We start from the raw sequence: 25,631 nt of genomic DNA, 5'->3' as shown, positions 1-25,631 counted from the left end.
GGAAGGTGGTGGGAGAAAAGGGGAACAGATCACAATGATCAACATATAACACACCCCCAGGGGGATGAACAACAGCAATGAAGGGAGACAGTGGATGATGTAAATATGAAAACAATAACAATTTATAATATATGAATGGTTCATGAAAGAGGGAGAGTGGGGGAGGGAGGGAAAAAACGAGCTGATACCAAGGGCTCAAGTAGAAAGAAAATATTTTGAAAATGATGATGGCAACACATGTACAAATGTGCTTAACACAATAGATGGATGGATGTATTGTGATAAGAGCTGGATGAGCCCCCAATAAAATGATTTTTTTAAAAAGAGTTACAGTCTTAGAAACCCCCATGGGGCAGTTCTACCCAGGCCCTCAGGGTTGCTCTGAGTCCGCATCAACTCCTTGGCATTGAGCTTGGTTTGGTGAATGTCTGGCATGTAGAGGACAAAGACCACAGTTGCTAGATGAGAATCAAGCAGACTTGCACAATTTAACACATAACACAAGGTAATTGTTGCAAGGCTTTAATTTACACTTGATTTTCCAGGAATGCAACTTCTATGTCAATCAAGGCAGAGATTCTAAAATTTTTGCTTGACATTCTCCGGTGAATTAGCCAGGATTGCAGGAAGTCATACCCAGAGACCCCCTGCTTGCTACCTCATGATGCTGACACAACACACACTGATCTGCATTTGCAGCTGGTGATCCAACACACACAGGCACAAACAACGAATCAAGTCTACATTCCCAGGGAGACTATGCCCAAGCATTTTTTTATTGATTAGTACACACTAATTAAAATATGACTTATTTGATGAACACTTGCTTTCCTTCTTCCAGCTTTATATTAGGGAGTGGGGACTGAATTCATTATCTAAAATGACATGCGCCTACGGATCACCTCAACTGTGAATTTCATGTCAGAGACAGAGCTGACTGGATGGCACTGAACATTTCAAGGCAACCAGAATGAAGGATCTGTTGTAAGAGGACATGTTGAGTCTGGTAGGGTTCTCATGCGATCTCCTCAACTGTGTCGTGAGGAAACAGACCCAGAGAGGTGAAGAAGCTTGCTGAAGGTCCCAGAACCGACTTGATGACAGCCAGGATGATGGGTGACCTGGTCACCAACATTAATGTGCAAAGGAGGAGAAATGGAACCTCCCACGTCAGAGTTGGTGACCGTTAGGTTCAAGGAGTAAAGACGGAGGACATCTTCCTCTCTCCAGGTCCACTGCCCAGCATCACAGGTAAGATGCTTGACAGTTTTGTTTTGTTTTCCACCTGAAGTGCTGGTGTTGCCATTGAGCTCAGAGACCTTGAGCTATGGCCAACTCAGAGAGAGCGTTTCTCTGAAAAGCACACGGATAAAACAGTCATTGGTGAAGCTTATGTTTAAGGCTGGCTTTACCATCGGATAGGGCAGAAAGCAGGTTATCTCAATAGAGCCCTACTCCGTCATTCTCTTGACCTTGAACAACTCTCCACAGTACTTCTCGGTGATTGGATCACTGAGATGCCCACTCCATTTTCCACCAATAAATGGTGCCCTCGGTTTTAGACCATGAGTTCAGCTGTTTTCAGTTAGATGGAGTCCATGGGAAGTCTGGATTCGGAAAAACTGGATGGGCTTGGTAAAGGTGGGTTTATACTGTGCATGCGCATTGTAACAATATGGAATAGTAACAGAGGACAAACTTGAGGTGATTGATATTTACCCCAAAGCTGCCTTCTACCCAAATTATTGCTCCTGCTTTCCAGAAGCAAGAAACCCCTCTCACTGACATCAGTTTCAAACATAAGGTACTCAGCTAGGCTGAAATAGGGGCTCCAAAAGCAGTGACTGAGAAGCCAGGCAACTATATGGCCTCAAATCATCAACTTTCTACCTTTCTTCCTAGCCTTAGCTCGCTGCTACAAATTCCCCAACCTGAAATTAGGAGACTCTTCCAAATCTTAACAAATAAATAAATAAGAGCAGTGGATTTTGTTAAAAGCTAACACCAGCATTCATGATCCAATGGTCAATGTGTGAACTCAAGTGACCTGTTTGGTCTTTTGGATCCTGCATGGTAACGTTTTTTGTTTGTTTCCACTGTTGTTCATATCGTTTCCTACTCACCTACAGACATCTTGAACCTGTATCATGCCTCAAATGAATATGATCCTAAACACCTATGCAATCTTTCTTTTTATCAAATTAATGGCAACTGTCTCTATAGAATAAAGTAAAATGAAATTATGTCTAAAGTTACAAACCCGCTTAACCAAAACATTTAACTCTCTGTGCAGAGGGATACAGAGAATTGCCTTTTGACATTATCTTAAGTGAGGTCTGAGGCAGACGCAGGAGGCTGGTGGAGACACTGGCTATTGCAGATGTTCTGTTGCAAAGGAGCACATCTGGTCATTTTAAAACCCTAGGGAGAAAAGGTAAAAGTGCGTTACTATGGTCACTCGGTTAGAACTTAGTAGGGAAGGAAGGGCTTATGGCAAAGAAGGAGCTCATGAAATCTCTCCATTGGGGATGCCTCCTAGGGGATGTGGATGCTGACTGTCAGCTACCCTCAGTGAGCAGGCCAGAGACTTAAGACTTAAGGTAGAGGAAGATGATCCCTAGGAAGTAAAACTTTGGCTGCACAATACTGCCTACTGAAGGGAGTATTAAGAAGCAGAATGCGTGATTCATCTGAAAGCGTTCCTTTGCAATGCACGATCCAGCTGCAAGCGTCTACTTACTTGGCAATCCGCACCTTATTGGAGAAGGGCTCCGACTTCGAGAGAGCTGGAAAATAGAAGATGCCAACGTGAGCGCCACGTGGATGGAGTTCCAAGTCCGAAGCCTTCTGGCATAGCTTTTTTTCCCCCTCTCACACCAGCTAAGTGGTTTCTCTAAAGTACCTTGGAATTTGGCTCCTCCCACCTCCACCAAGATTGAGTGTTGTGATTTCTTTCATATTTCATTAAATTACATGGGCATTAAATCTGGTTTCAATTTTATGTAATAATTAAACGTTGGGCCCAATGGCCAAAGGGCAGCCATGTGGACTCTAGTGCCTTCCAGAACATAATTATTCTTGAAATAACTAATTAAAAATTCCCAAATACTCTCTGGTAGACCCTTCTTATAAGCATTATCTGCCACATTCAGAAACCTACCCTACTGAGGGGGCCACTTGGCAGCCAGAGAAGACTCTCCCTGTCCAGCTGTCGCCGTTCATGTTCATGAAGCCAAGGCATGCCACCCACCTTCTCAGAAATGACAAGACTAAATGCCTCATTTTGCTCTAGCTTTCAAACACTGCAGATACCAGATACTAATGAAGACAGAAAATGCTATGTATGCATTCAAGTCTCAAATCAGCCAAAAACACCGGTTAACCAAAAACATTTGTCTGTGACTACGGAAGCACACACCGTCATGTAGGAAGAGGAAGATGAGAAAAGAGTGTTGACAACAGTCTCACCTCTGAGAATACACTTGATCCTAGTTTGAAATTTGAATTCCTTGGCTCTCCCTGAGCACAAATGGAAAGAGAGAAGAGAAGAGGTGGTCCCTGCATGTATAGGGGCTAATGATAGAGAGCTATTACTAGGGCTAGGCCTTCTAATGAGAATCGAGACTAGAAATGTTCCTTGGATATATGTCCAACCCAGTACCATCAAGTTGATTCGGACTCTTAAACTCATAGCGACCTTATAAAACCAAACTCCCTGCCATTGAGACAGTGTGACTCATAGTGACCCTCTGTGGCTTTCCGAGACAGTCACTATTTACAGGAGTAGACAGTCCAGTCTTTCTCTGGACTGTCCAATACGGCTTGGAGCTGCTGATGGTTTCAAACTGTCGACCATATGGATCAAAGCCAACTCATAACCACTACACTGCCAGTGCTCCAAGCGACCTTGTGAGACAGAGCAAAACTGCCCCTTAGGGTATTCAAGGCTGGGAATCCTTGTGGAAGCAAAGTGACATGTCTTTCTCCCAAGCAGCAGCTGGTGGGATCTAACCACTGATCTCTAAGTTAACAGCCAAGTGCCTTCACCACTGTGCCAACAGGATCCCACCCTTGGCCCACTCAAAAAAAATCACTGCTAGTGAGTTGATTCCAACTCATAGCGACCCTGTAGGACAGAGATTAACTGTCCCTGTGGGTTTCCAAGACTGTCAATCTTTATGGAAATAGAAAGCCTCATTTTTCTCCCACAGGCTTTGTGCTTAGCAGCCCAACACATAACCTACTGCACTACCAGGGTTTCTCCCTCGTGTAAAAGTCAATCGGGAGTTAGTGTTATTGCAACAGGCTCTCTTTCTACCTTTATAATAATAGCCCCCATATTTGTTAATTTGGAGGTAATGCATATATCGTGTCATTCCATACTTCAATCACGTCAACCAGTATTGTATAATTGCGACCACAATCAGTTTCAAAACATTCTTTTCCTTCCTGGACTCCTTGACATCATCTTCCTTTTACCCACCCTCCCCACCACCGGCCACCGATGCACAACCCCCATCACCACCACCCCACCAGAAACCCTTATTCCACTTGCTGTCCCTATAGGTTCATCAGTCCTGGCTTTCATATACCGAAAAGCAGAAAAACATGTAACACAACTTCAAGAGGGTGACCCCCAGTGACATAACACATCTAAGATAAACCCTAATATGACAAACAAAACAAAAAATATAGAGAAAATGTTGAAATCCAGAACAGGTCCAGCATGTATCAGAAGGGGAATCAACCAATCAATAAAGCAATCAGGTTTATCCCTTTGATCTTCTATCCTCCTCAATCCAATGCCCTCTGTTTAGGTGCCACTCTCCTCCCAGCCCTCTATGATGGATAGAGGGAGAGTACCAGAAGTATGTAACTGAAGGATTGTAAATCATATACTCTGAAGTCCAAGGAGGGATTAGTATCAGAACCTACATTGTGAGAGTCCCGTGTGCAGAAGGCTGTGGATGACCGTGGGAGCCCAAGATACCTTTGTGGGAACTACATAGAAAATAAGCCTCTGGTGATCCTCTATCCATAGCTCCCATTTTTATAGGCAAATGTTGAAGCAAAGGCAGTGTTAACCGCAGGATGATTTTGTGTAATAAATGATTAGACAGATACTTACTGTGCTTAAACCAATACGGCTACGAGGGCAAATGGGACTTAGGCTCCGGCTTCGACATCGAGTTACAGGCCGAACTGAATTCCACTAAACAAGAGAGAACAGAGAAATAGCTAAAATCAAGGCATCCGTCCAATATCAGGAGAGGTTTGACTAATAGGATTACACCTGCTCATCACATCAGAATAAGTATACACTCTTTTCATTGGACATTTGTCCAATATTGGGTGATAACTTCAGTGTATTTCTCCAAATCCCATCACAATGAACTTTGGGACATAAAAATTCTTGTCACTACTTTAAATTTTGTTTTGAAGAGTAAGTAAGCAGTTGGAAGTTATATTCTGGATTTGCCAAGAGTTGAAGAACAGAAGCTTAAGGAGGGCAGGCATTGGTCTGTTTGGGTCAAGGAATTCCCAGTGCCTTCATAGAGTGCCAATAGTAGCTGGGCAGTAAATATACATTATCAAACAGAACAAGTGGAGGAAATAAGGAAGCTACCGATGCTCTACTCAGCTGCTCTCCCAGAACTAATTAAGCATACTATACTCATTATAATGACACCTGGTGGTACAGTGGTTACGTGTTGGGCTGCTGAACATTAAGGTCCGCAGTTTGAAACCACCAACCACTCTGTGGGAGAAAGAGAAGGCTGTCTACTCCCACGACAAGTTAGTCTCAGAATCCCACCAGGGAAGTTCCAGCCTGTCCTATACGGTCACTATGAGTCAGAATCAACTCGATAGCAGTGAGTAAGATACTCATTATAATGAAATTTCACTAGTAAAACCTTTCCTCTAAATTTCTCTTCATTTGCCCCTTCTCTTATTCAAATTCCTCCTTTTATAGGATTGTTATTTTGCTTTAAATGTTTAAGCTTGGGCCAGTCTTGGTGTTCTATTTGATGGAAAAGAAAAAGGGAGTTAAAAGGCAATTGCTATTTGATGCTAGAACCTAAGAATCATGCCTATGTCTTCTCCCTTCCTTCAGAACTGCACTGCAGAGTATAAATAGTTTATTAAAAGAGTTCTCTTTACAGGGATTGATTATTATAAGGCAAGCAGAACCTTGTAGGAGATTATTCATTGGAAAGTGTAGGTGGTGGTCAGGTCAATAAAGCCCAGTTTCTGAGTTCAACTCCCACAGTCCGAAACACTTTATGGAGATAGTATTCATTGTAATGGGATTTCTTACCTGGAAAAAAAAAAAAAAGAAGAAGCTCAAGTTCCCCGCTTCTTTATTTGCAGAAAGCTAGCACGAAGCACCTCCCCTGTGCTCCAAGGCAGAGAGGACAAGGACGGAGAACACCACGGGGTGGCTTTGCTCTCAAGAGCTGCACTTCAGAATCTGCTCAACTCCTTCCAGGAGGGGTCGGAGTGAAAGTTACATACTATGAACTGTACAGGAGATCTACACACCATTTCCAACACCCAATCCCCACCCCGGTGCATGTACACACACACACACACATACACCACATACCTAAGACTCTCAATGCTTGAAACTAAGCACACGTTCAAAGCAATCTGCCACCAACACACATAGAAAGGCATCTTCCAAACTGGTTGGCTGCTCTCTCCACTCCCCTCCCCCCCACCCCCTGACACATACAAAGGAGAGAAGCACAGGGCACACGTAGAGTTTCCAAAAACAGAGGATTTCCACTAAAATTTGGCAAAAGGCTTCCAGAAAGTCAATCAACCATTTTGAAAGCTTAGCCCGCTAGAGGGTCTCCAATCAAATGAATGCAAAGGGTTTTGCCCAAAAACAATAGCAAGTTTCTTAAGATGGAGAAGGCCAAGGTGATTAGTTCCATCTTACACATGAAGAAACAGGCAAAGAAGCCACCTCCGGGAAGTTACGGAGCATCCAAAAGGCAAACATAAAGAGAGGATCTGTTCATTCCCAGCCAGGCCCTGGTACCACACACTTCCTCCCCTTTGTATGGGACCTGCACTTAAGAACCCCTTGCAGACATCTTTTATAGAATCTCTGGGTTTATAAATGTTCTCGAACTTGTGGAGCAAACACTTGGGATGAATGTTCACTATGCAAGGCCACCGTACAAAAGCCCCTCTCTTGGTGACCGCCTCCCCCTTCATGAGGACGCAGTCATTCTCCATGAGAGCAGGCCACACATGGTAGAAGACCAAAGGGGCGGTGAAATCCGAGTCGTAACTGCGACGGTACCTATTGGAAACACACAGAGACCAAGAAAAAGAAGTTTAGTTGGGTAGCATTTCTGGGTGGAGGGGAGAGGGCATCATTTCTTACCTAGACAAATAGGAATCCTGTCTGCAGTCCTGAACAGGTGATAGTGGCTCTTGGAAGAGAGGACCCAGTGACAATGTGAACCCAGGGGGCACATCATATCTGACTAGTCCTGTTCCTTTTCTTCTCTTGGATTGCAAGATTTAAAATTCAGAGAAATGCTAGAGATGTATCACTAAATCTTCCTATGAGGATTCTCATGATTTTGTGGACAAAATAGGAGTACTCTAACCCACAACCAGTTGCCATTAAGTTTATACCGACCCCTGTGTGTGAGAGGAGAACTATGCTTCAGTGGGTTTTCAATGGCTGATTTTCTTTTCAGGATATCATCATGCAACCCCAAAATGTGTACGTGGCAATATGTCTCCAACCTGACACCAGCAGAGCTAGATGGTGCCCTGCTACCGCTACCAACTGTTTTGACCAGGTACACAATAGAAGGTTTCAAATAGGAGAAAAATGTGAAACACACTCAAATGCCTAAAAAAAAAAGTGGCCTACTGGATCAGTAGAGCTGAAAGGAACCCCTAAAACTATTACCTTAAAATATTATTTGAACTTCGACTTGAAACTTTTTCTGAAGTCATCTTTCAGCCAATTAATACATTGGGTATTAAAATCAATACCACTCCTGAGTAATATGCTCCCTTAAACAATTAAAAGAATGAAAATAATATGAATATTGGTACATTATAAACTTATAACCAATGTCACAGAATGATGTTTATAAAATTAATTAAAAGGTAACCTAATTTGCTTTGGAAACTTGTATCTAAAACACAGGAAAATATTATTTTCTTTGTAAAGTATACCACCACCTCTTTCTTCCAAAACACCTCTTGTTAAACTCACACCTCCAGCCTTCCAGTAAGGAACTAAGGGCTTCCCCATTTGGACCATTCAGTAACTCCACCGTCAACACACAAGGCTGCTGGAGGTTGGATTCCACCCAGAGGAGCCTCTGAAGAACTCTCCATGGTCTACTTCTGAAAAAACCAGCTGACTGTGGGGCACTCTTCTGCGCCCAGACGCGGAGCTGCACACGGCCATCGGGGCTGACTTGACAACCACTGCTCATAGAGAGATGATGAGTCCATTCGGTGAATTTGCAACTGGTTGAATGGCCATCTCCAGAGTGAGCATAGGGGGAAATTAATAGATCACTGAAAAACCTGAATTGAGGTGCCAAGGACCCTCCCTCCCTCTTGTGAGGAGCCCCCACTTTTGTCAATGACTTCCAAGAAACACAGGAAACAAGTTCAAAGATGGAGGAGTAAGAGAAAACAATCATTGGATGACAGCATCAAAAACAGCTCAGGACTCTTCTCTGACATAACCAGTCACCTCATGGAATTCCTTTTCTTGTTTGGAAGAGATCGGGTTCTAGTCTCCAGGGACAATTCAGCAAATGGATATAGTGTAATCCAAAAAGTGTATGTTCTACATCCTAGTTTGATGAGTAATGGCTGGGGCCTTAAAAGCTTGGAAGTGGCCATATAAGGTACAACTACCTCTATTCATCCGAAGAGAAGGAAGGAAACCCAAGAGCCAGGCAAGGGGCTGGGCTGCAGGACTCATTGTTTCCATGAACCATGGCCTCCTCCACCTTGTGACATCGTGCCAGGCTACCACTACTAAGCATTGTGGTCAGGCTGATAATAGCTGTATTCTGATAGAAAGGGTAGGAAATGTGGGACACAATTTGAAAGTCTAAAAATAATCCAGGCTGACTGGACCCCCTGAGGCTGGAGTAATAGCCATGAGACGCTCTTGGACTATCACCTGAAGTCACCATTGAACTACACAGCAGGTTAGCACAGCAAGGGAAAAATGTCACCCTTGAGTACTGCAAGCTTTTAAAAAGTGCCCTCACTGTAGCAGACCAACTGGCCTACAGTTCCTCTAAAGCCGAGCTGGGGAGGGATGTTAGAGGAAATGAATGGGGATGCTAGAACCAGGACAGAAATCATGAGAATCAGAAGAGTACAGCCACTGTCAACGAACGCTCTGTGTAGACATTGCGGAAGGGGAACCTGTTTCACTGTGTACCCTTTCACCAAAAATACTGTATAGCATTTTAAAATATGAGACACTCTATTAAAAGTTAGAAAATTGTATCCTATGGTTATAATAGGTCTTGGGTTCTGTTTGTTTGGGGTTTGGGGGAGCTTGTGACCAAACAAAATTGGCATCAATGAAAAAAGGAATGTGTACTCAGCTTAAGAAAACTGTAGCAGTAAGAAGAGATTCAACTCTGCTTGTCCAAAGTCCATTGCTCATTAGATAAGGAGCTTTCTCTGAAGCCAACTAGCCTGTGTTGTTGGGGGGAAAGGGTTAATACAGCTCAGGAGTAAAAAGCTGAATCTACTAAGAATGATGAGCTGAGCTTCTCAAGTTAGAAGACACTCAAACTACATTGCCACAACAGTGGGCTGGACCATATCGGGATGGAGAAGACGGCATAGGCCCAGGCAACATTCATTTTGTTTCATGTGAGGTCACCGTGAGTCCGGGCCAAAGAAAGGGTAACCAATAACCAAAGCCCATTGGAAAGCCCATTATTCGAGCAATTCGATTTGCTCAAGTGAACGATGCTTGGTCTTTGTCATCAACAAGCTTGCAGGGGAAATTGGACCACCACCAACCAAGCCTGAAAATAAAAACCTGGCACTAATGTTTCCCGTCTGCTCACCACCTGCCAGGTTGCTATCTAGTGCTTTATCTGGATTATCTCATCTAACCTTCTACTGGCCTAGGAAGCAGTATGACATAGAAGAAACAAACAAACAAACAAAAACTAACTTGACCAAGAGTATGCAACTAAGAGTGGTGGAGCCAGGAATCAAAGCTAGGCAGCTTGACACCAGAGCCTGCAGCCTTTGGGCTCTACCCAGGAAATCTCCAGCTATATCATAGGATCTTACAAAATTCTCATTAAAATGCATTTCATCTCCTCAAATTTAGAAGGGAAGTAATTACCATGCGTAACTTGGTAAAATCAATGTTCCTAGACAGAGGTAGGGCACTCCAAACCATCAAGTCCATTCTGACTCATATCGACCCTAGAAGACAGAATAGAACTGCCCCGTGGGTTTGTGAGGCTGTAAATTTTTAAGAAAGAGGAAAGCCTCATCTTTCTCCTAAAGAACTGCTGGTGGTTTCAAACTGCTGGCCATGAGGTTAGCAGGCCAAAGCATAACTCAGCACGCCACCAAGGTTCCTGGTCAAGTAGGCAGAGTTCTCAACTGTTAGCATGTATAAGGAACACCTGGGAGCTTGTTACATTACAGAGATCTCTGTCGCACCCAAAACCTACTGCATCAAATATCCTGGGTGGGGAGGGTCCCTGAATCTGCAGTTTTAGCAATCACCCAGTGTAATTCTCAGGCAGGTGATCCATACACCTTACTTTGAAATCTCTTGCCTAAACAATGCAATAAACCCCATCACAAAAGAACAAATATTACATGAGACCACTGTTATAAGGGGAACAAATACATTAAAAACCAAGACAAAGCCATTCATACCAAAGGAAACAGATGTTAAAGCCCATCAAGGTGGGAAGGTAAGAGAGGGAAGGTGAAACAAAGGGCCAGACTGTGAGCGGATGTTAACTTGGGTGTAGTACTATGGACTGCCAAAAGAACTAACAGATCTGTCTTGGAAGAAGTACAGTCAGAATGCTTCTTGGAAGCAAGGATGGTAAGACTTCATCGTACGTACTTTGAACTAACTGTCTCTGGAAAAGAACATCATACTTGGCAAAGTAAAGGGGCAGCGAAAACAAGGAAGACTCCGAAGGTGGATCGACACAGTGGCTGCAACGATGGGTTCAAACATGACTATAATTGTGAGGATGGTATTTCATGGTTTTCCATGGAGTCGCCATGAGTCAACCCAACTTGCCGGAGGCGCCTAACAACAATGGAAGATTGTTGAGAGGATTGCTGAAGAGAAATCCAAGAGCGGGCGAAAGATGAACTATAGGGGGGGGGACTGGTTAGTACTTCAAACTGTTAACTATAAAGTGGCTCACCCAAAATATAACACCCCCCACCTAATTTACAATAAACAATTGAAAAAATAAAAGTACTCATTCACAAGGGCAGTTCTCTGTCCCATAGGGTCACTGTTATTCGGAATGGACTGGGTGGCAAGGACTGAGAAGTCATACAGATGTGTATTTATATACTACTCTCCCTGCCACCAAGTGGGTGCCGACTCAAGGCCACCCTGTAGAACAGGGTAGAACTGCCCCTGTGAATTTCCCAGACTGTAGTTCCTTATGGGAGCAGGAAGCCCATCTTTCTCCCAAGGATTGGCTGGTGGTTTTGAACTGCTGACCTTGCACATTGCAGCCCAATGTGTCACCACTATGAGACCCGGGCTCCTGCCTATGTATACAGCACCGTTTTTTTAAGCACTCCAGATAAGCTCCAGTGATTCATGAGTCTTTCCCAAAGACCAGTATGGAAATCATAACATGCCCTCTGATTTACATCTTCCTCGGAAGGAAAATGACCCTAGGAGAGAGCTCTGCCCAGAGTATGGAGAAATCTATGACAAGTCTCAAAATCAGACAGTGTCTGCTCATTTCCACCGCCACCCCACCCCAAGATTCTCCAGCCATTAGGGCACTTCCCCCTAACTTGTCCTTGAACTTGTGCTCTGGTGTCTCTTACTTGCAGTCGTTGAAAATTTCTCCATCGGCCCCAAATGCAATATCCAGGGGCGGTTCTAGGGTCTGCATGGCGAAGGCAATGCAGCATATCTCCTGGATGAAGTCGCTGAGGAGGCAAAAGTCAACTTCGGGGGGGAACGAAATCTTGGGGTTGACATTCATGGCTCGGATCACATCCTGGAAAGCAAGACGAAGGGTGTCACCTGGGCATACCTCCACTGTGACAGCTTAACGGCATGGGGGAGAAAGGGTAAGTGCAAGTAAATGTAAGTGCAAGTCAGTTATTTCAGAAAAGCAGTGCATGGGCTATCAAGGGAAAGATCGCATCTCTCTTTAAGAGAGGACGGAAGGTGATACAGGGTACAGATGACATACGCATGGCCAAGAGTCCCGAAAACTCAGGAAAAGACCCTTCACTCATGTCTATAATGTCTTGCTTACATCATTTTTACATCTGTACGATGTGCCAACACAGAAATGGCTTGCTCGTATTCTGTGATTATTATTATTATAGTTTGCTTTCATTGAGTGTTTACTTCCATTTACTTGCTTTGATCGCGTGTGCTGAGTTTTGTACTGAGCAAATTACCTCCCTCCTTTCATGGAATCGTCTGTGTAATGTTCTATGTTAATCATTGTTGTTCCCATCTACAAATGAGGACACTAAAGCACAGAGTGGCTAAGTAAAGCAGCAATGTCACACAGCTAGCCCACGGCACATGCATACTTATCTTGCCCAAAGCTGATGCTTGGAAGCACTACAGTACTATATTTCCACTATATCTCCCTATTTTAAGGTCCCCACATAGACACAGCCTGTAGTAAATCACCTCAGTACAGTCAAGGGATGGAAATAGCCTTATTGTCAGACAGAGAGCACTGTAAAGACAAATATAGCGGATGTAGTTAGGTGAAAATGTAATTCCTTATCATTGATCTCCTTTGCCCAGTTTTAAGTTTTTTCAGTTAAAAAAAAAGTGAAGGGGAAATACGCGTGCATTCAACGTCCAGCGAACCACCCCCTTTGACCACAAGGAAGTACACGCCTTGCTCGCCTGCAGAGGGTACTGGAAAGTGGATCATTGCAGATGCAGGTAGGTTGAAGGTAATTTTTTGTATCATTCGATCTCTTTTTCACCCATTTAAAATGTGTCCTAGTTTTTAATGTTTTCTGCTTTCTTTTCCGTGGAAATCTTTCCCTGTTTTACTTTGAGAGTGTTATTTGGGCTTTTGGTTTTGCATGTTTTTCTGTGTATAAAATCCAGGATAGATAAATTATAGAGAGAACAACTAGATTAATGGTTTCTTGGGAGTATGGCCGGGGAGGTTGGGGCTAATAACAATGAGTACAAGAAATGTTCTAAAATTGAGTGTGGGGATGATTGCACAACTCTCTTTAATATGGTTGAACTATTGTATTGCGTGTTATACCAATCATATGCCAATGAAAATGTGTTTTTTAAAGGATATATAAAGCTCAGAACATTTATTCCCCATAAAGTACTAGGAAGCAAACCACCCATAATGACTGGTCTGACAAAGTAAATAGGATCTGGTGATTTCTTCTCTTCGATTACAGAGAATACTCACGACTGGGTGGATTTCTGAGTTACTACTGTGATTCAATGGAACGAGTATCATCAGTGAACCGTCCCTGGAATGGGGTTCCAGCACTTACATTAACACTGCTTTGGGCATCATATAGATCAAGATGACAAACGATATAATCCGAGACGACGTCTTCAAAGTTATTCGACCCAGCATAAGATGGAGTCAGTGTCTTTCTCACTCGGATCTTGAAGTGCCTGAATGCCATTTTAGCAACATGGAAGGCTTCCTGCACGGGAAAAAGCAGCACATGTATTTGGCCAGAGGAAAGGAGTAAGGAGATCCAAGGCAAGAAATTAGAAACCAAAAGCCCACTGCCATTGAGTCAACACTGACCCACAGCAACCCTCTAGGACAGGGTAGAACTGACCCGGTGGGCTTCCAAGACTGTAACTCTACGGGAGTAGAAAGCCTCCTCTTTCTCCCAGGGAATAGCTTTGGTTTCGAATATCTGACACCGGGGTTAGCAGCCCGATGCATAACCACTACACCATTGAGGAAGGAATTAGAAAGAGGTCCAAAATTCCAAAACCATATGCTTCTACTGATAAGCTAAGCGGGGTTCACGAAAAGTATTTCTGATCCGAGGGGGAAAAGAACTTAAATTTTGAAAAACACCTAAATACATATGTGACGATCTACGTTCATAATCCTCCATTGTTCTGAGAATCCTGAGAGCAGAAAGAAGCATCAGACGGATGCTCACGGAAATAAGCCCTCTGTGGTGACACGGGTATTTGAAAAGTATTCGTGTTCGTTGTGGCTATGAACCCGCAGCCATGCTATGCTACTGGTAAAGACATGAGAGAAAATTGGCAGTTTATTTTACATATAAACGCATAGCAGAAACAATGGCTCCTAACATATATTAATTCAACAGATATTTACCAAATGCCTGTTATGTAGTAAAACCAAACCCAAACTCACTGCCACTGAGTCAATCCTCCAAGCCACTCTATAGGATAGGGTAGAACTGTCCCTGTGGGTTTCTGAGACTGTATCTGTTTACAGGGGTGGAAAGCCTCATCTTTCTCCCAAGAAGCAGCTCAGGGATTTGAACTACTGACCTTGTGGTTAGCAGCTCACTCATAAACCACTATGCCACCAGGGGTGGGAAAACTCAGCTATACAAGAAAGACATTGTCTCTACTCTTCTTAAGCATTAGCTAACTCAGTGAGCAAAAACACTGCCATCAAGTGGATTCTGACTCATAGTTACCCTATCTAGTGTTTCTTAGGCTATATATCTTCATGAGAGCAGATAGTTCCTCTTTCTCTAAGGAGCAGCTGGTAGTTTTGAACCTCTGGCATTCCAATTAGCACCCTAACGTTTATCCACAGTACTGCCAGGGATCCAAGTCACTGAGTTTTATCTAACCCAGAAGTTGCTGGGGTTTCTTGTTTTGTTTTGTTTTGTTTTGTTTCTGTAAAGAACCAGATAGTAAGTATTTTAAGCTTTTCAGACCACATACCATCTTGGTCACATCTTCTTTTTTATTTTAAACAACCCCTTGAAAATGTAAAACCATTCTTATGTTCTTAGTTCTCCCATGATCATAGGACAAGAGGCTGGGGCTAGATGTGACCCACAGGTCAAGCAGAAAATAAAGTTCAACAGATGCTGATAATTCTGCTTTTACTCCAATTAAAAACAATCAACTTATTCTCATAATGGGCTTTTCATCTCAATTTGGTAGCCATAGAACAAACTACTTGCTTTGGGAATTTTGAATTGCCGGTGTGTTTTCCCTGTGTGGTTCCATTGGGAAACCCAGGACCTTCTGTGTGTAAGCTGATCCACTAAAAAAAGAGAAGGCTTTCTACTCCTGTGAAGGATTTACCATTTCAGAAACCCACAAGGGCAAGTCTACTCTGTCTTATCAGGTCACTACGACTCAGAATTAACTAGACGACAGTGAGTGTAGTGCGCCTGTATGTGTATTTTTTAATTTTTCATACTCTGTAGCAGATTTGCTATAGTCTTTTAAGGAACTGCTGCGCTTCATTGCCCAGCAGCCAGTTCTGACTCCAGGCAAGCCCATGTGCTGCAGGGCAGAATTGCTCCCTCCAGTTGTCAAGGGCATGTGATCTTTCCGGTGGAGATCAGCAGGTCTGCTTTCCAAGATAACCTCTGGGTGGATTCAAACCACCAACTTTTCATCTAACCGGCCAGGGCTTGATCAGAAGTTCAATAACACTGAACTTTTTAGGAATCACCCAATGATTGCCATTGGCACTAACAGTTACAGCCAGACTCAAGACTTTGTGGCCACATTAGGCAGAAGATATAAGGCACATCGGTTAGAGTCCATAGACCTGAGCTAGTACTGCAGGGAGTGGTTCTTCTAACAAACGTGTTCAATAGAAATATTGACACATAAGAGTAGTGAATGGAAGGTGAAAACACTTCACCCCAATACTGGTCATGAAAGGAAAGTGAAAAGGAGGGGCCGCTGAGGCTATCAGGAGCACAGGGACTTCCGTCTTTAAGGCTTGTATTCAAACAAGTAGCCATTTACTTGGGAACGCAACTAAGTCCACACAGAGGAAGCACACCAGCTTGTGTGATCCAAAGATGAAAATTACAAAATCCTAATGTGGTGAATAGAACAGTATCAGAGCTGAAATTAGGAACACACAATTGGTAGAAGGCTATGGAGGACAAGCGGGGGCCTAACCCCCATCTGCAAAGTATCTAGCAAGACCAAGCTGTTGGCAGATGCGCTCTAGCCAAAGGCAAGGGTCCTTAACAGCCTTACTATCAGGCAGAGACCATGGTAAGCTTGATTATCCTGGATCGAACTCGATCCGTGGCCAGTTGATCTCCCTATAGACCTGACCTGAATTTGTTCTGGGTGCAAGCATCTCTTAGCTGCTTCAAGACAGAAATTTCTTTCTTGGCTTTTTGGGTGTTGATGGGGGTCTTCTCCCTCTCATGTATTGGCTTCTAGTTTTGTCTTTATACTAATATGATCTTATCTTTACCCTCTTGGTATGATTTGTTCTCCATTGTCCTCTGTTGTTTCCAGATGTGAAGCACGGGAGGAGTGGAATTGTAATGAGAAGAAACGATGCAAGGGGTTACAGGGAATGCAGGATGCGGGTGGGGATGGGTGATAGGGAGGGACACGAGATTTGGGGAGTCAATAATGAAGGCTAGGGGCGTCGGGGCCTAGAACGAATCCTGGTGCACAACTCATTTTAAAGGTGATTTAACCATGGGGGTGGGAGGGATGCTCTAAGACAGATTGTGGTGCTGACTGTACAATTTCCCTTGAAACAACTGAACGATTGAAATATTCAATTCTATGATGTGTAAATTGTGCCAATAAAAATGCTGAAAAACGCATGTACAAAAGTGTATGTATGGATTGTTCTAAGAGCTAAAAGAGCCCCCAATAAAATTATATGTATATAGTGGGTGGGGGGAAGAGCATATTGGGATTTATCTGAGTCCTGGACCAACAAACTTGGGTTGGGGGGAGACAAAAGAAGGGGCTGATGGAGCCAGGGGCACAGTGGGAGAAAAGGTCTCCCCCTTCTGTGACCGGGATCCACTCTTTTTTTTAAGCTGCACTTTGTGTTTCCCAAACTGCGGGCTCCCCAAGGACCCGCGAGGCCCTGTTCCAAGGCCAGCCTGCCTGCGGAGCGGCCACCTACCACGGTGGCGATGTAGATGATCCGCTGCACGGTCTCTGCTTTGTCTATGCAGCGCCGCAGGAGGCACTGCGCATCCAAACGGGCCTGGGAATAGGCGTCGCTGAACCGGGACAGGAGGGCGGCCTTGCGCGCCACGCTGGACAACTTGGAGCGATTGGGGGACGGGGTTCGCACTTTGGCCACTGCGGTGTTGGGGCTGCCAGACCGGCTGGCCGGCCGGCTGTGGCTGCTGTGGCTGCGGCTGCGGCTGCGCGAGTCAGGGCTTGGAGACCGGCTCCGATTGGGCCTGTGGGTAAGAGAGAATCAGCCAGGGAGACGCCTTGAGTGAAATCCCCTCTTGATCCTGGACCTTGGTCCTCCTCCCCACAGAAACCGCAAGCGACCCCCAGGCCCGTGCTTACCCTGCAGGCTTCCAACACGACCACAGAAACAACAACAACGGGCATTTACTCGCTGGGTTAGACTTTCCAGAGGGCCTCTGACTCACTCCGCATCTCAACTGATCCCCCAGATGCAGGACAACGGGGACATCTCCGGGAATGGGATGGGGCAGAGGGCTGGCAGAGGAAGGTGGCTCTGATAGTGGGACTGGGGTGGGTGTGTTTAGGACCAGGAAAATGGCCTTCCTCTGGCCTCAAACTCAACTCTCATGAGGACCTCCCTTCATGTTCTCAACTCCATGGGTTGAAAGAGATCTCACAGGTTTGCTTACCTGCAAATCCTATGCGGCAAAGTCAGAAAGGAAATCAAAGGTCTTGGGACCAGTCATAGGGACCAGTAACATGGTCACCCTAGAGAAGGGGACCCTCACATCTCAGAGAAAAGGAGACGACTATTAGGGAGCATGCTTTCAACCTGGGTACCACCACTGACATTGTATGCCTGCCCAAATCTGTTTTCAAGCCGAAGACTTTTCCTTCATCGTCTCTCCGAGAACCCTTCTGTCCACATGAGCCCCAAATTACTGAATGCTCAAGTAGGGACAATCCAGGAGGTGTTCTCTCTCTAGAAAAAAGCCATCCCTTTACAATTCAAAGCTCCCCATCATGGTCTTGGTTTGGGGTCTCGTTTCATTCGGCTCTCCCCCAAGCCAGGCTTTTACCACAAACTCAACACCCGAGGCATCCAAAGGAGCTTAAATAGAAAGGCCCGAGAGTCTGCAGACCTTCCTTGGAGGACATTCTTTTCGGCAGACAGAACAGCTATCTCGTCCTTGAGCGTGCGGAGCTGTTTCTCGTAGTCAGAGATGACTTCTGGGGCCCGTGAGTCTGCGCTCCTCCAGTCCAAGTTCTTGGCGTCTGTAGATCGTGCCTCTGAAGATCGTTGCTCTAGGGGTCTTGACTCCAGGCTCCGATGCTCTGTGTTCCTACCCCGCTCTGTGTAGAAATCTGAGTTCCTGTGGCGAGTTTCCTCTTGGGCTTGCAGAGATTTAAGCCTGAACAGCGAGAGAGAGAAAAAGAGAGTGAGAGAGAGAGAAGGAAAGAAAACAAAGGATGGGAGACAGGGGAAAGTAGGGGGGGAAACAAAAGGAGGAAGGGAAAAACAAACAAATAAGCCACAGTTGGCATGTGTAACAACAAAGATCCCTCTAACTACTATGGTATACCATTACTGGCTTGGAGAAGTGAAGCGGATATAGATGTGCAAACACAAATTAGCAGAACAAGACTGTCAGAATGCCCTGAGACTTGAAGAACTGCATGGTGCCCAGCCACCATTTCTGAACATTCTGATCAAAGATTTGACAGTCAAATCCTGATCAAAGGGGGGAGAAACACAGAACATAATTTCATTTCTCACGTGATCTAGACTTTCTAGAGCAGTTGCGGAAGAATAACCCCCAGAAGGACTTCCTTGAGATAGCCTTTACACCTTAAACCAAAACTCTGCTCTGCAGTCTTCGTTGAACAATAGTGTGGCCTGGTCAGTAAATTACTTCTGCCGTAAGCATTGTGCGCTCTTAAAGAACCATCCGTATGGACTCAAATTAAGAACAACTTGAAAGGGGAGATGAGACACTTAGGGGCAGTGAAAGTATGTCACTGAACGCCAAAACCCAACTCCCTGCCACTGAGTCCATGCTGACTCAGAGTGACCTTGAAGGACCAAGTCGAACTGCCCTGTGGGTTTCTGAGCCTGTCACACTTCACAGGAATAGCCGGTCTCGTATTTCATAAAAGGGTAGCCAGAATGATGGCACAGCTTGCAGAATTTGAACGAGTGTGCATACGGAAATTGTTGAAATGCTGTGCCTTTGCTGTGTACATCTTTACTGGAGAAAAGAGGAAATAAACTATTTTTTTTAATACAGAACGATTAGGGATCAGGGATCCCCATACAGGTGCAGATTTCACAGAACATGATTCCTGCAACCAAAAAGAGAATGCTCATACTGCTCCTCAAACAAAAGCAGTCTGCAGTAATGCTTCTTTCTCTTGACTGAGCTTAACCATCTGAAAGCACCGGATCTCCAAAACGTACTCCGGGGGCTGGCCTGAGATGGAATCTCCCACCTTCACTAGCTCTTTGCTTCTCTGAACAGGTGGACACGTTTTAAAAATCTATCAGCATGAAGTCAACTACAACGCATCGCGAACCTATATTGGCTCTGCCGAGCAGAGTGGAACTGCCCCAGAGGATTTCCAAGGCTGGACATGGTCACAGAAGCAGACTCCCACATCTTTCTCCCGCAGAGCTGCAAATGGGTTCAAACTGCCGACCTCTCCATCAGCAGCCAGTGCTTAACCACTCCATGGCCAGAGTGCCTTAAACAGATGGACTCTGGAGGGAAGTGCCGTGGAAACTGAACGTCCACAAGACTAGGTGGAAAGTTTGGGCCTCAGAAATAAGTGGTGCAGACATAAGCCAACCTACCTTTTGAAACAGAGTTGGGGGTCTTCATTTGTGATTTGATTAAAAAGGCAAGACACAATAAAACAAGAGCTAAATAAAATAAAGTCAGCGGCTACAGAACCCGCTGGGGTGGAAAAAAACAACGGTGCATGATGAGAAGGTAAAGGGTCCAATTAAGAAGGCTGGAGGGAAGCTAAAAAACGCGAAAGCAGAATTAAAAGCTGCACCTACAAGCAGTCAGGCATGGAATGAGCGCTACGGAACCTAATGGAAAATACACCAGTGAGCTCGAGAGACAGCATGGCATGGCAACTAAGACGTGAAAATCAGGAGACGGAGGAGGGACGTGAATTCAGGGCAGACCAGACCTTCGATCCAAGACTCAGGGTTGCTCTTGAATCCAGGACAATCGGATCATGGCTGAAAGCTAGGGAAGACATTCACAGGGCTGCTTTAGGTGTTCTTAAGAATAAATAAATAACAGTATAGCAATAATGAAACCCACAACCTTCCTCTGGTTCTTAACCGCTTCCTCCCCCCAACTACCAGGACCCCAATATTGCCTTGCAGACCTGGTTAGACCAGATGATGCACAGCGGGACAGATGGGAATCAGAAACGCAGGGAATCTAGGACAGATGAACCTCTCAGGACCAGTGGTGACAGTGGCAATACCAGGAGGGAAAGGGGGTGAAGAAAGGGGGAATGGATCACAGGGAGCTACATATAACCTCCTCTCTGGGGGACGGGCAGCAGAAGGGTGGGTGAAGGGAGACGCCAGACAGTGTAATATAAGATACAATAATAATTTATAAATTATTAAGGGTGCATGGGGGAGAGGGGAGGAGGAAGGGAAGGGGAGGGGGAACCCAAGAGGCAAGCGAATTTTGGGAATAATGAGGGCAACAAATGTATAGATGTGTTTTATACAATTGATCTATGTATTGTGATGAATTGTATGAGCCCCAATAAACTGATTAAAAAAAAAGAATAAGTAAATAAACCTTCATCTGCTTTTATAAGAAACCATTGAAATAAAGAACAAAGAAGGTATAACCTTCAGGAATGGGTATTTATTTTCCCTTGTAAACATGTACCTTTAGAGATTATCTGAACTTTGAATGCAGATTTGTCACAACAATAATTAATCACGCTATTATTTTAATGTTGAAAATGAATGGATCATCAAACAAACTATCTGATCTCAGGGAAATACCCCAATTATGCACCTATTTTAAACCTCAGCTCTGCAATGTTTTTTCCTCAGCGATGGTCAAAAGCAACATTAGGTGAAAATGTTGGCTCCACGCTTGTGTGACTCTGAGGGGCTTCAAAGAGATGGTGCAGAAACTGAAAGAACAAATCGAGGAATTTCCCAAAAAAACGTCCTGAATCCCCCTCAAATGGACTTCATTCGGTAGTTTCAACATTACTTTTAATACATGTTCTGGAAGAAATATAAAAATGGTGACTGACTCTGAAAGGAATGTTAAAAAAAACCCACTAGAATACATATTGCTGACTTTCCTGCGTGCATTGGGACAGCTTGCATCTGGTACTGGCATACCCAAAGGGGAGGGAGACGCTAAATTTAAAGATTAATCTGCAGGCTGCAATAATTCTGCCATTTTTTCCTTACTGCTTTTTTAGCTGATTTATTTCCTCCTCTGCAGCCAAAAGGGTTACGGCCGATCTGTTCTTGGTCTCTTCAAGAGTCTTTTCCGTCTCAGTCAGACTGCAAGAGATATCAGCAACTATCACCGCAGGGCTTCTCTAAACCAGGCACGCGCTCTCTGGGGCACTTTTGGCGTATGACATACATTCAGCTTCAACAAAGTTGAATCCTAAGACATCTGCTGTCAATCCCATGAGGTTGGAACTACTGCTGAGGATTCGAAGGCCCAAACGTGCCAGCGTCCTTTGCTCAAAGTCCAACTCTTATAAGAAATTGCGGAATCATGTTACCAAATAGACCAGGTAACAATCATTCATAGTAGCAGATAAAGAACCAAGAAGCACCGCTAGGACTTTCTTTCCACCCTCTTTCTCCCCCCAGGCTGCCTCTCACCTATCAGACCTCCATTTCCCTTCAGTGCGCCAATGTCTTCTCTCACGACGTGGCGCTGTGGGGTGAATGTGCCCTCCAACTCACTGTCATTGAGTCAATGGCAACTCATAGGAACTCTACAGGACAGGGTCTTATTGCCCCCATGTGGGTTTCCGAGACTGTAACTCTTTAAGAAAGTAGAAAGCCCCGTTTTTTCTCCCATGGAGTGGCTGGTGGTTTCGAACTTCTGTCCTTGGAGTTAGCAGTCCAATGTGTAACTGCTATACCCACCAGAGCTCCTCCGAATAGTTCCAGACCTCCCAAATGTAAAAACCTTATTTTTTCACCTATAATGAATTAATAAACCAAATTAATTGCTATCAGGTCAATTAGAACTCATAGCGACTCATGAGTTTCCAAGACTGCAAATCTTTATGGGAGTAGAAAGTCTCATCTCTCTCCCTCAGAGCAGCTGGTGGATTTGAACCATCAACCTTGTAACCCACAAGTAACCCACTACACCATCAGGACTCCTGTGACTCCATGAACAAACTCCATAAACAAAGTCACTTTTGTGACTTCCTGCCGCTGACCTTCCACCACCAATTGAGCAGTTTGCCTGAATTTTCAGCAAAGCTCAGTCATTGTCATTTCCAAGGGCTCTCTTTGTTGTAGGCAAGTAATCTTTAGCTCTATCTTAATTGTAACAGAAGTGGAAGTGGGGAGGATGGCACTGGATAAAAGCCATTGAGATTAAGCTGCCCTGGGAGAGTTCATGGATTGGCCTGGGTGTCTGTGATCTCTTGGATTCTGCCTCCAGAAACCACCATCACAGGAGCCCTGAGGCAGAGTGCCACTGCTACCTCCACTCAGAGCAGCGCCCCCCCCCCTATAACCTAGAGAACTGAGGACAAGCACGGCAGGGACGCTCATCTAGGGAGGAGTGAAGCAGACTCCAGATCATGAGAGAGCAGCAGGGCTTCAGTCAAATGTCAGCCAATCAGATCCTTACCGAAAGTGCTGTGCATTATCCAAAGTTCCATCCCACCTCCTGTTCCTCCTCCTCCTCTTCCTCTTCCAAGTGCCACTCCACATATCACCCCACTTTCAGGCATCATCTGCCTTCCTCCGCTGTGCTCCTCCAGCACTTGGTTCACACTTATAATTTCATTAGAAAGGCACTGTGAACCACTGAGGGCAAGGATCAGGTCTCTATATCTCTCAGTCCCCCGCACCTCAAGTAATGCTTGCCATATAGTAGAATACACACACACACACACACACACACACATATAACTGAAGGAATGGACAAAATGTCTTCAGCCTAAAGAAAAAGCAAATGGAGCAATATCTTCTTAATTAGGGTATTGGAGGTGGACAGGAAATTGCTGTGAACATATTAACCGTTTTTTAAAGTACGAGCAGTCTTATCCAGAGAACACTAAAAGAAGAATGTGGTCCAAGAAAGGAAGGAGAGCATTTACCCTGAAAAAGGAAATAAGAAATAGTAGGGGCTTTCTCACCCCCAACAACCACACAGCATACATGTGCGGTCCCATTCCAAGGAGGGTGCATGTGCTCATTTGGCACGGCTGGATGACACACAGAGAGAAGAACGGGACGTGCAACCGTGCACCAGGCATTGTTGAAAGCAGTCGGGCACACTGTATGTAAATGAAGCAAGGGATTGAGGGCTTCCTAGGTGCTGGGCACAGAGCAGGATGCTCGAGATTCAACGGAGCCAAACTAGCAGCGAGACCAGGGCTTAGCCCCTTGGAGTCTCCAGTCTAGTGGGGGAGGGAGATCAGTCTGCAAACAAATCAACTGCTGGAAATCCAAATGGTCGGAAGCGCTTTGAGGAGAAATCCAGATCACAGTGCCAAGAGGACTACGGGGGCGGGAGGAGGGAGGACCTTTCGACATAGAGAAGTCCGAGGAAGAAGGACCCTGAGAAGGGGCAACAAGTAGGCCGAGCTCTGGAGGATAATTAAGGAGCTGGGCAAGCAACGAGCCAGGAGACTATCCCAAGGAAACAGCCGAGCGGGCCTGAAGAAGACCACGGGCGGGAGGAGGCTGGGTGAGGCAGGACTCACGTAGGAAATGAGGGCGCCGGGCGAAGCAGGGGGGCACAGAGCACTCAAAGCCTGGACAGTCCCGGTCACTGCTTTGAAATGTTCTCTCAGAACAAAGCCAGGCTACTGCTGTGGGGGCTGGGAGGTGACTTGATACCATTTATTTCAAAATGATTTTTGATTGCTGCTGTGTTGGAGGTAAGTGTAGTTGAGCCAGGGTAGAAGCAAAGAAGCCCGTTGGAAGGCAAGAGCGATCAGAGGCTTAGATGAGGGCAGAGAGTGGAAGCGAAACAAAGAGAGAAGCTAGAGATGCATGCATTCAAAGGACACCCTGATCAATTGACGGGGGAAAGAATTTCATGACCAGAATCCACACATAAAATCTCGCGCGGTTGGTTCTCCCTTGTCTAGCCTCCCTGCCCACTCTACTCTCCGACCCCCCCACCTCAAGCCTGAATAGAGCTGTCCCTATTCAACCCCTTATTGGAATGTGCCCCTTGGGAACGGAGTCCTAACCAAACCAATCTCCACCAGGTTAGAAATGAGGACGCTCAGAGGTGGGTGGCCCATTCATTTCATGGAGGGAGCACCCTGGCCCGAGACAAGCCGGCGAATAAGCCAAGGAGGGCAAGGCTGTCTACCATAGAATGCAGGGAAGAAACAACATTGTTTTTGTAGTGCTAGACATAACCATTAAAACATAGAATAAGAACCACAGGTGGATTTTGAAACTATTAGGAAATCTGGTGGAAAACAGAAAGCAGTGTTATGTATACACCATTCAAGTGGTTGCGGGGGCAGGGAGTGAAGGGGAGGGAGCCTGTCTAAACATAAAGAGGGCAACAAAGAGCATACATAAGGCAGCATACGTACGACAAAAGAGAGGTGAAAGGGCATATGGATGTTCTTAGTATCATACTTGCAATTTTCTGTACGTTTGCTATGACTTCCAAATGGAAGCTAGAGCAAAACCATATGAGCTGGACAGCTTCTCGGTCCATGGCGCCTCTATGGGTGGCAACAGAATCATGGGTCACTCACTCATGGCCATAGTCACCACTCTCAGCGAGTGGGTTACAAGTAGAGCTACTACCCGCAAGGTCTGGAGTTCGATCCCACCAGCCATTCCACGAGAAAGGAGAGATTTTGTTTTTAAGGGAAAATAAAGAGAAAGATGAGGCTGTCTGCTTCTGGAAGGATTTACAGCCTCAGAAATTCAAACGGACAGCTGTACTCTGTCCTATAGGGTCACTATGAACAAAATAGTAGAAAAAATATTCCAAGCTATGGCAACTCCTTTCTACAGAATAGA

At 45.0% G+C, this 25,631-nt stretch overlaps 1 protein-coding gene across 3 annotated transcripts in view; it reads right to left on the bottom strand.

Moving 5' to 3' along the window:
- Positions 1-506: 506 nt before the first annotated feature.
- SPATA18 (spermatogenesis associated 18) overlaps positions 507-25,631 on the bottom strand; it is a 50,521-nt gene continuing 25,396 nt past the window's right edge. Inside the window, exons 5-14 of one of the 3 annotated variants that reach the window (XR_006679497.1) lie at positions 21,840-21,935; positions 18,514-18,783; positions 17,349-17,634; positions 13,759-13,917; positions 12,082-12,257; positions 7,192-7,315; positions 5,129-5,212; positions 2,741-2,786; positions 2,302-2,421; positions 507-1,622 (exon numbers count right to left, since the gene is read on the bottom strand). Coding sequence is in view for 1 of the 3 variants with exons in the window: in XM_045284185.1 (XP_045140120.1) it covers positions 2,414-2,421; positions 2,741-2,786; positions 5,129-5,212; positions 7,192-7,315; positions 12,082-12,257; positions 13,759-13,917; positions 17,349-17,634; positions 18,514-18,783; positions 21,840-21,935 (1,249 nt within the window). In the remaining 2 variants the exon portion in view is untranslated. Of the gene's footprint in view, positions 2,422-2,740; positions 2,787-5,128; positions 5,213-7,141; positions 7,316-12,081; positions 12,258-13,758; positions 13,918-17,348; positions 17,635-18,513; positions 18,784-21,839; positions 21,936-25,631 lie in introns of those variants that run through there. The other 2 variants (XM_045284185.1, XR_006679498.1) reach the window with 2 other exon arrangements.

Source organism: Echinops telfairi, unplaced genomic scaffold, assembly GCF_000313985.2.
Source record: "Echinops telfairi isolate 266 unplaced genomic scaffold, ASM31398v2 ScPeMD7_7468;HRSCAF=8506_0, whole genome shotgun sequence".
NCBI lineage: Eukaryota > Metazoa > Chordata > Mammalia > Afrosoricida > Tenrecidae > Echinops > Echinops telfairi.
This window is presented reverse-complemented; position numbering and strand designations above follow the sequence as displayed.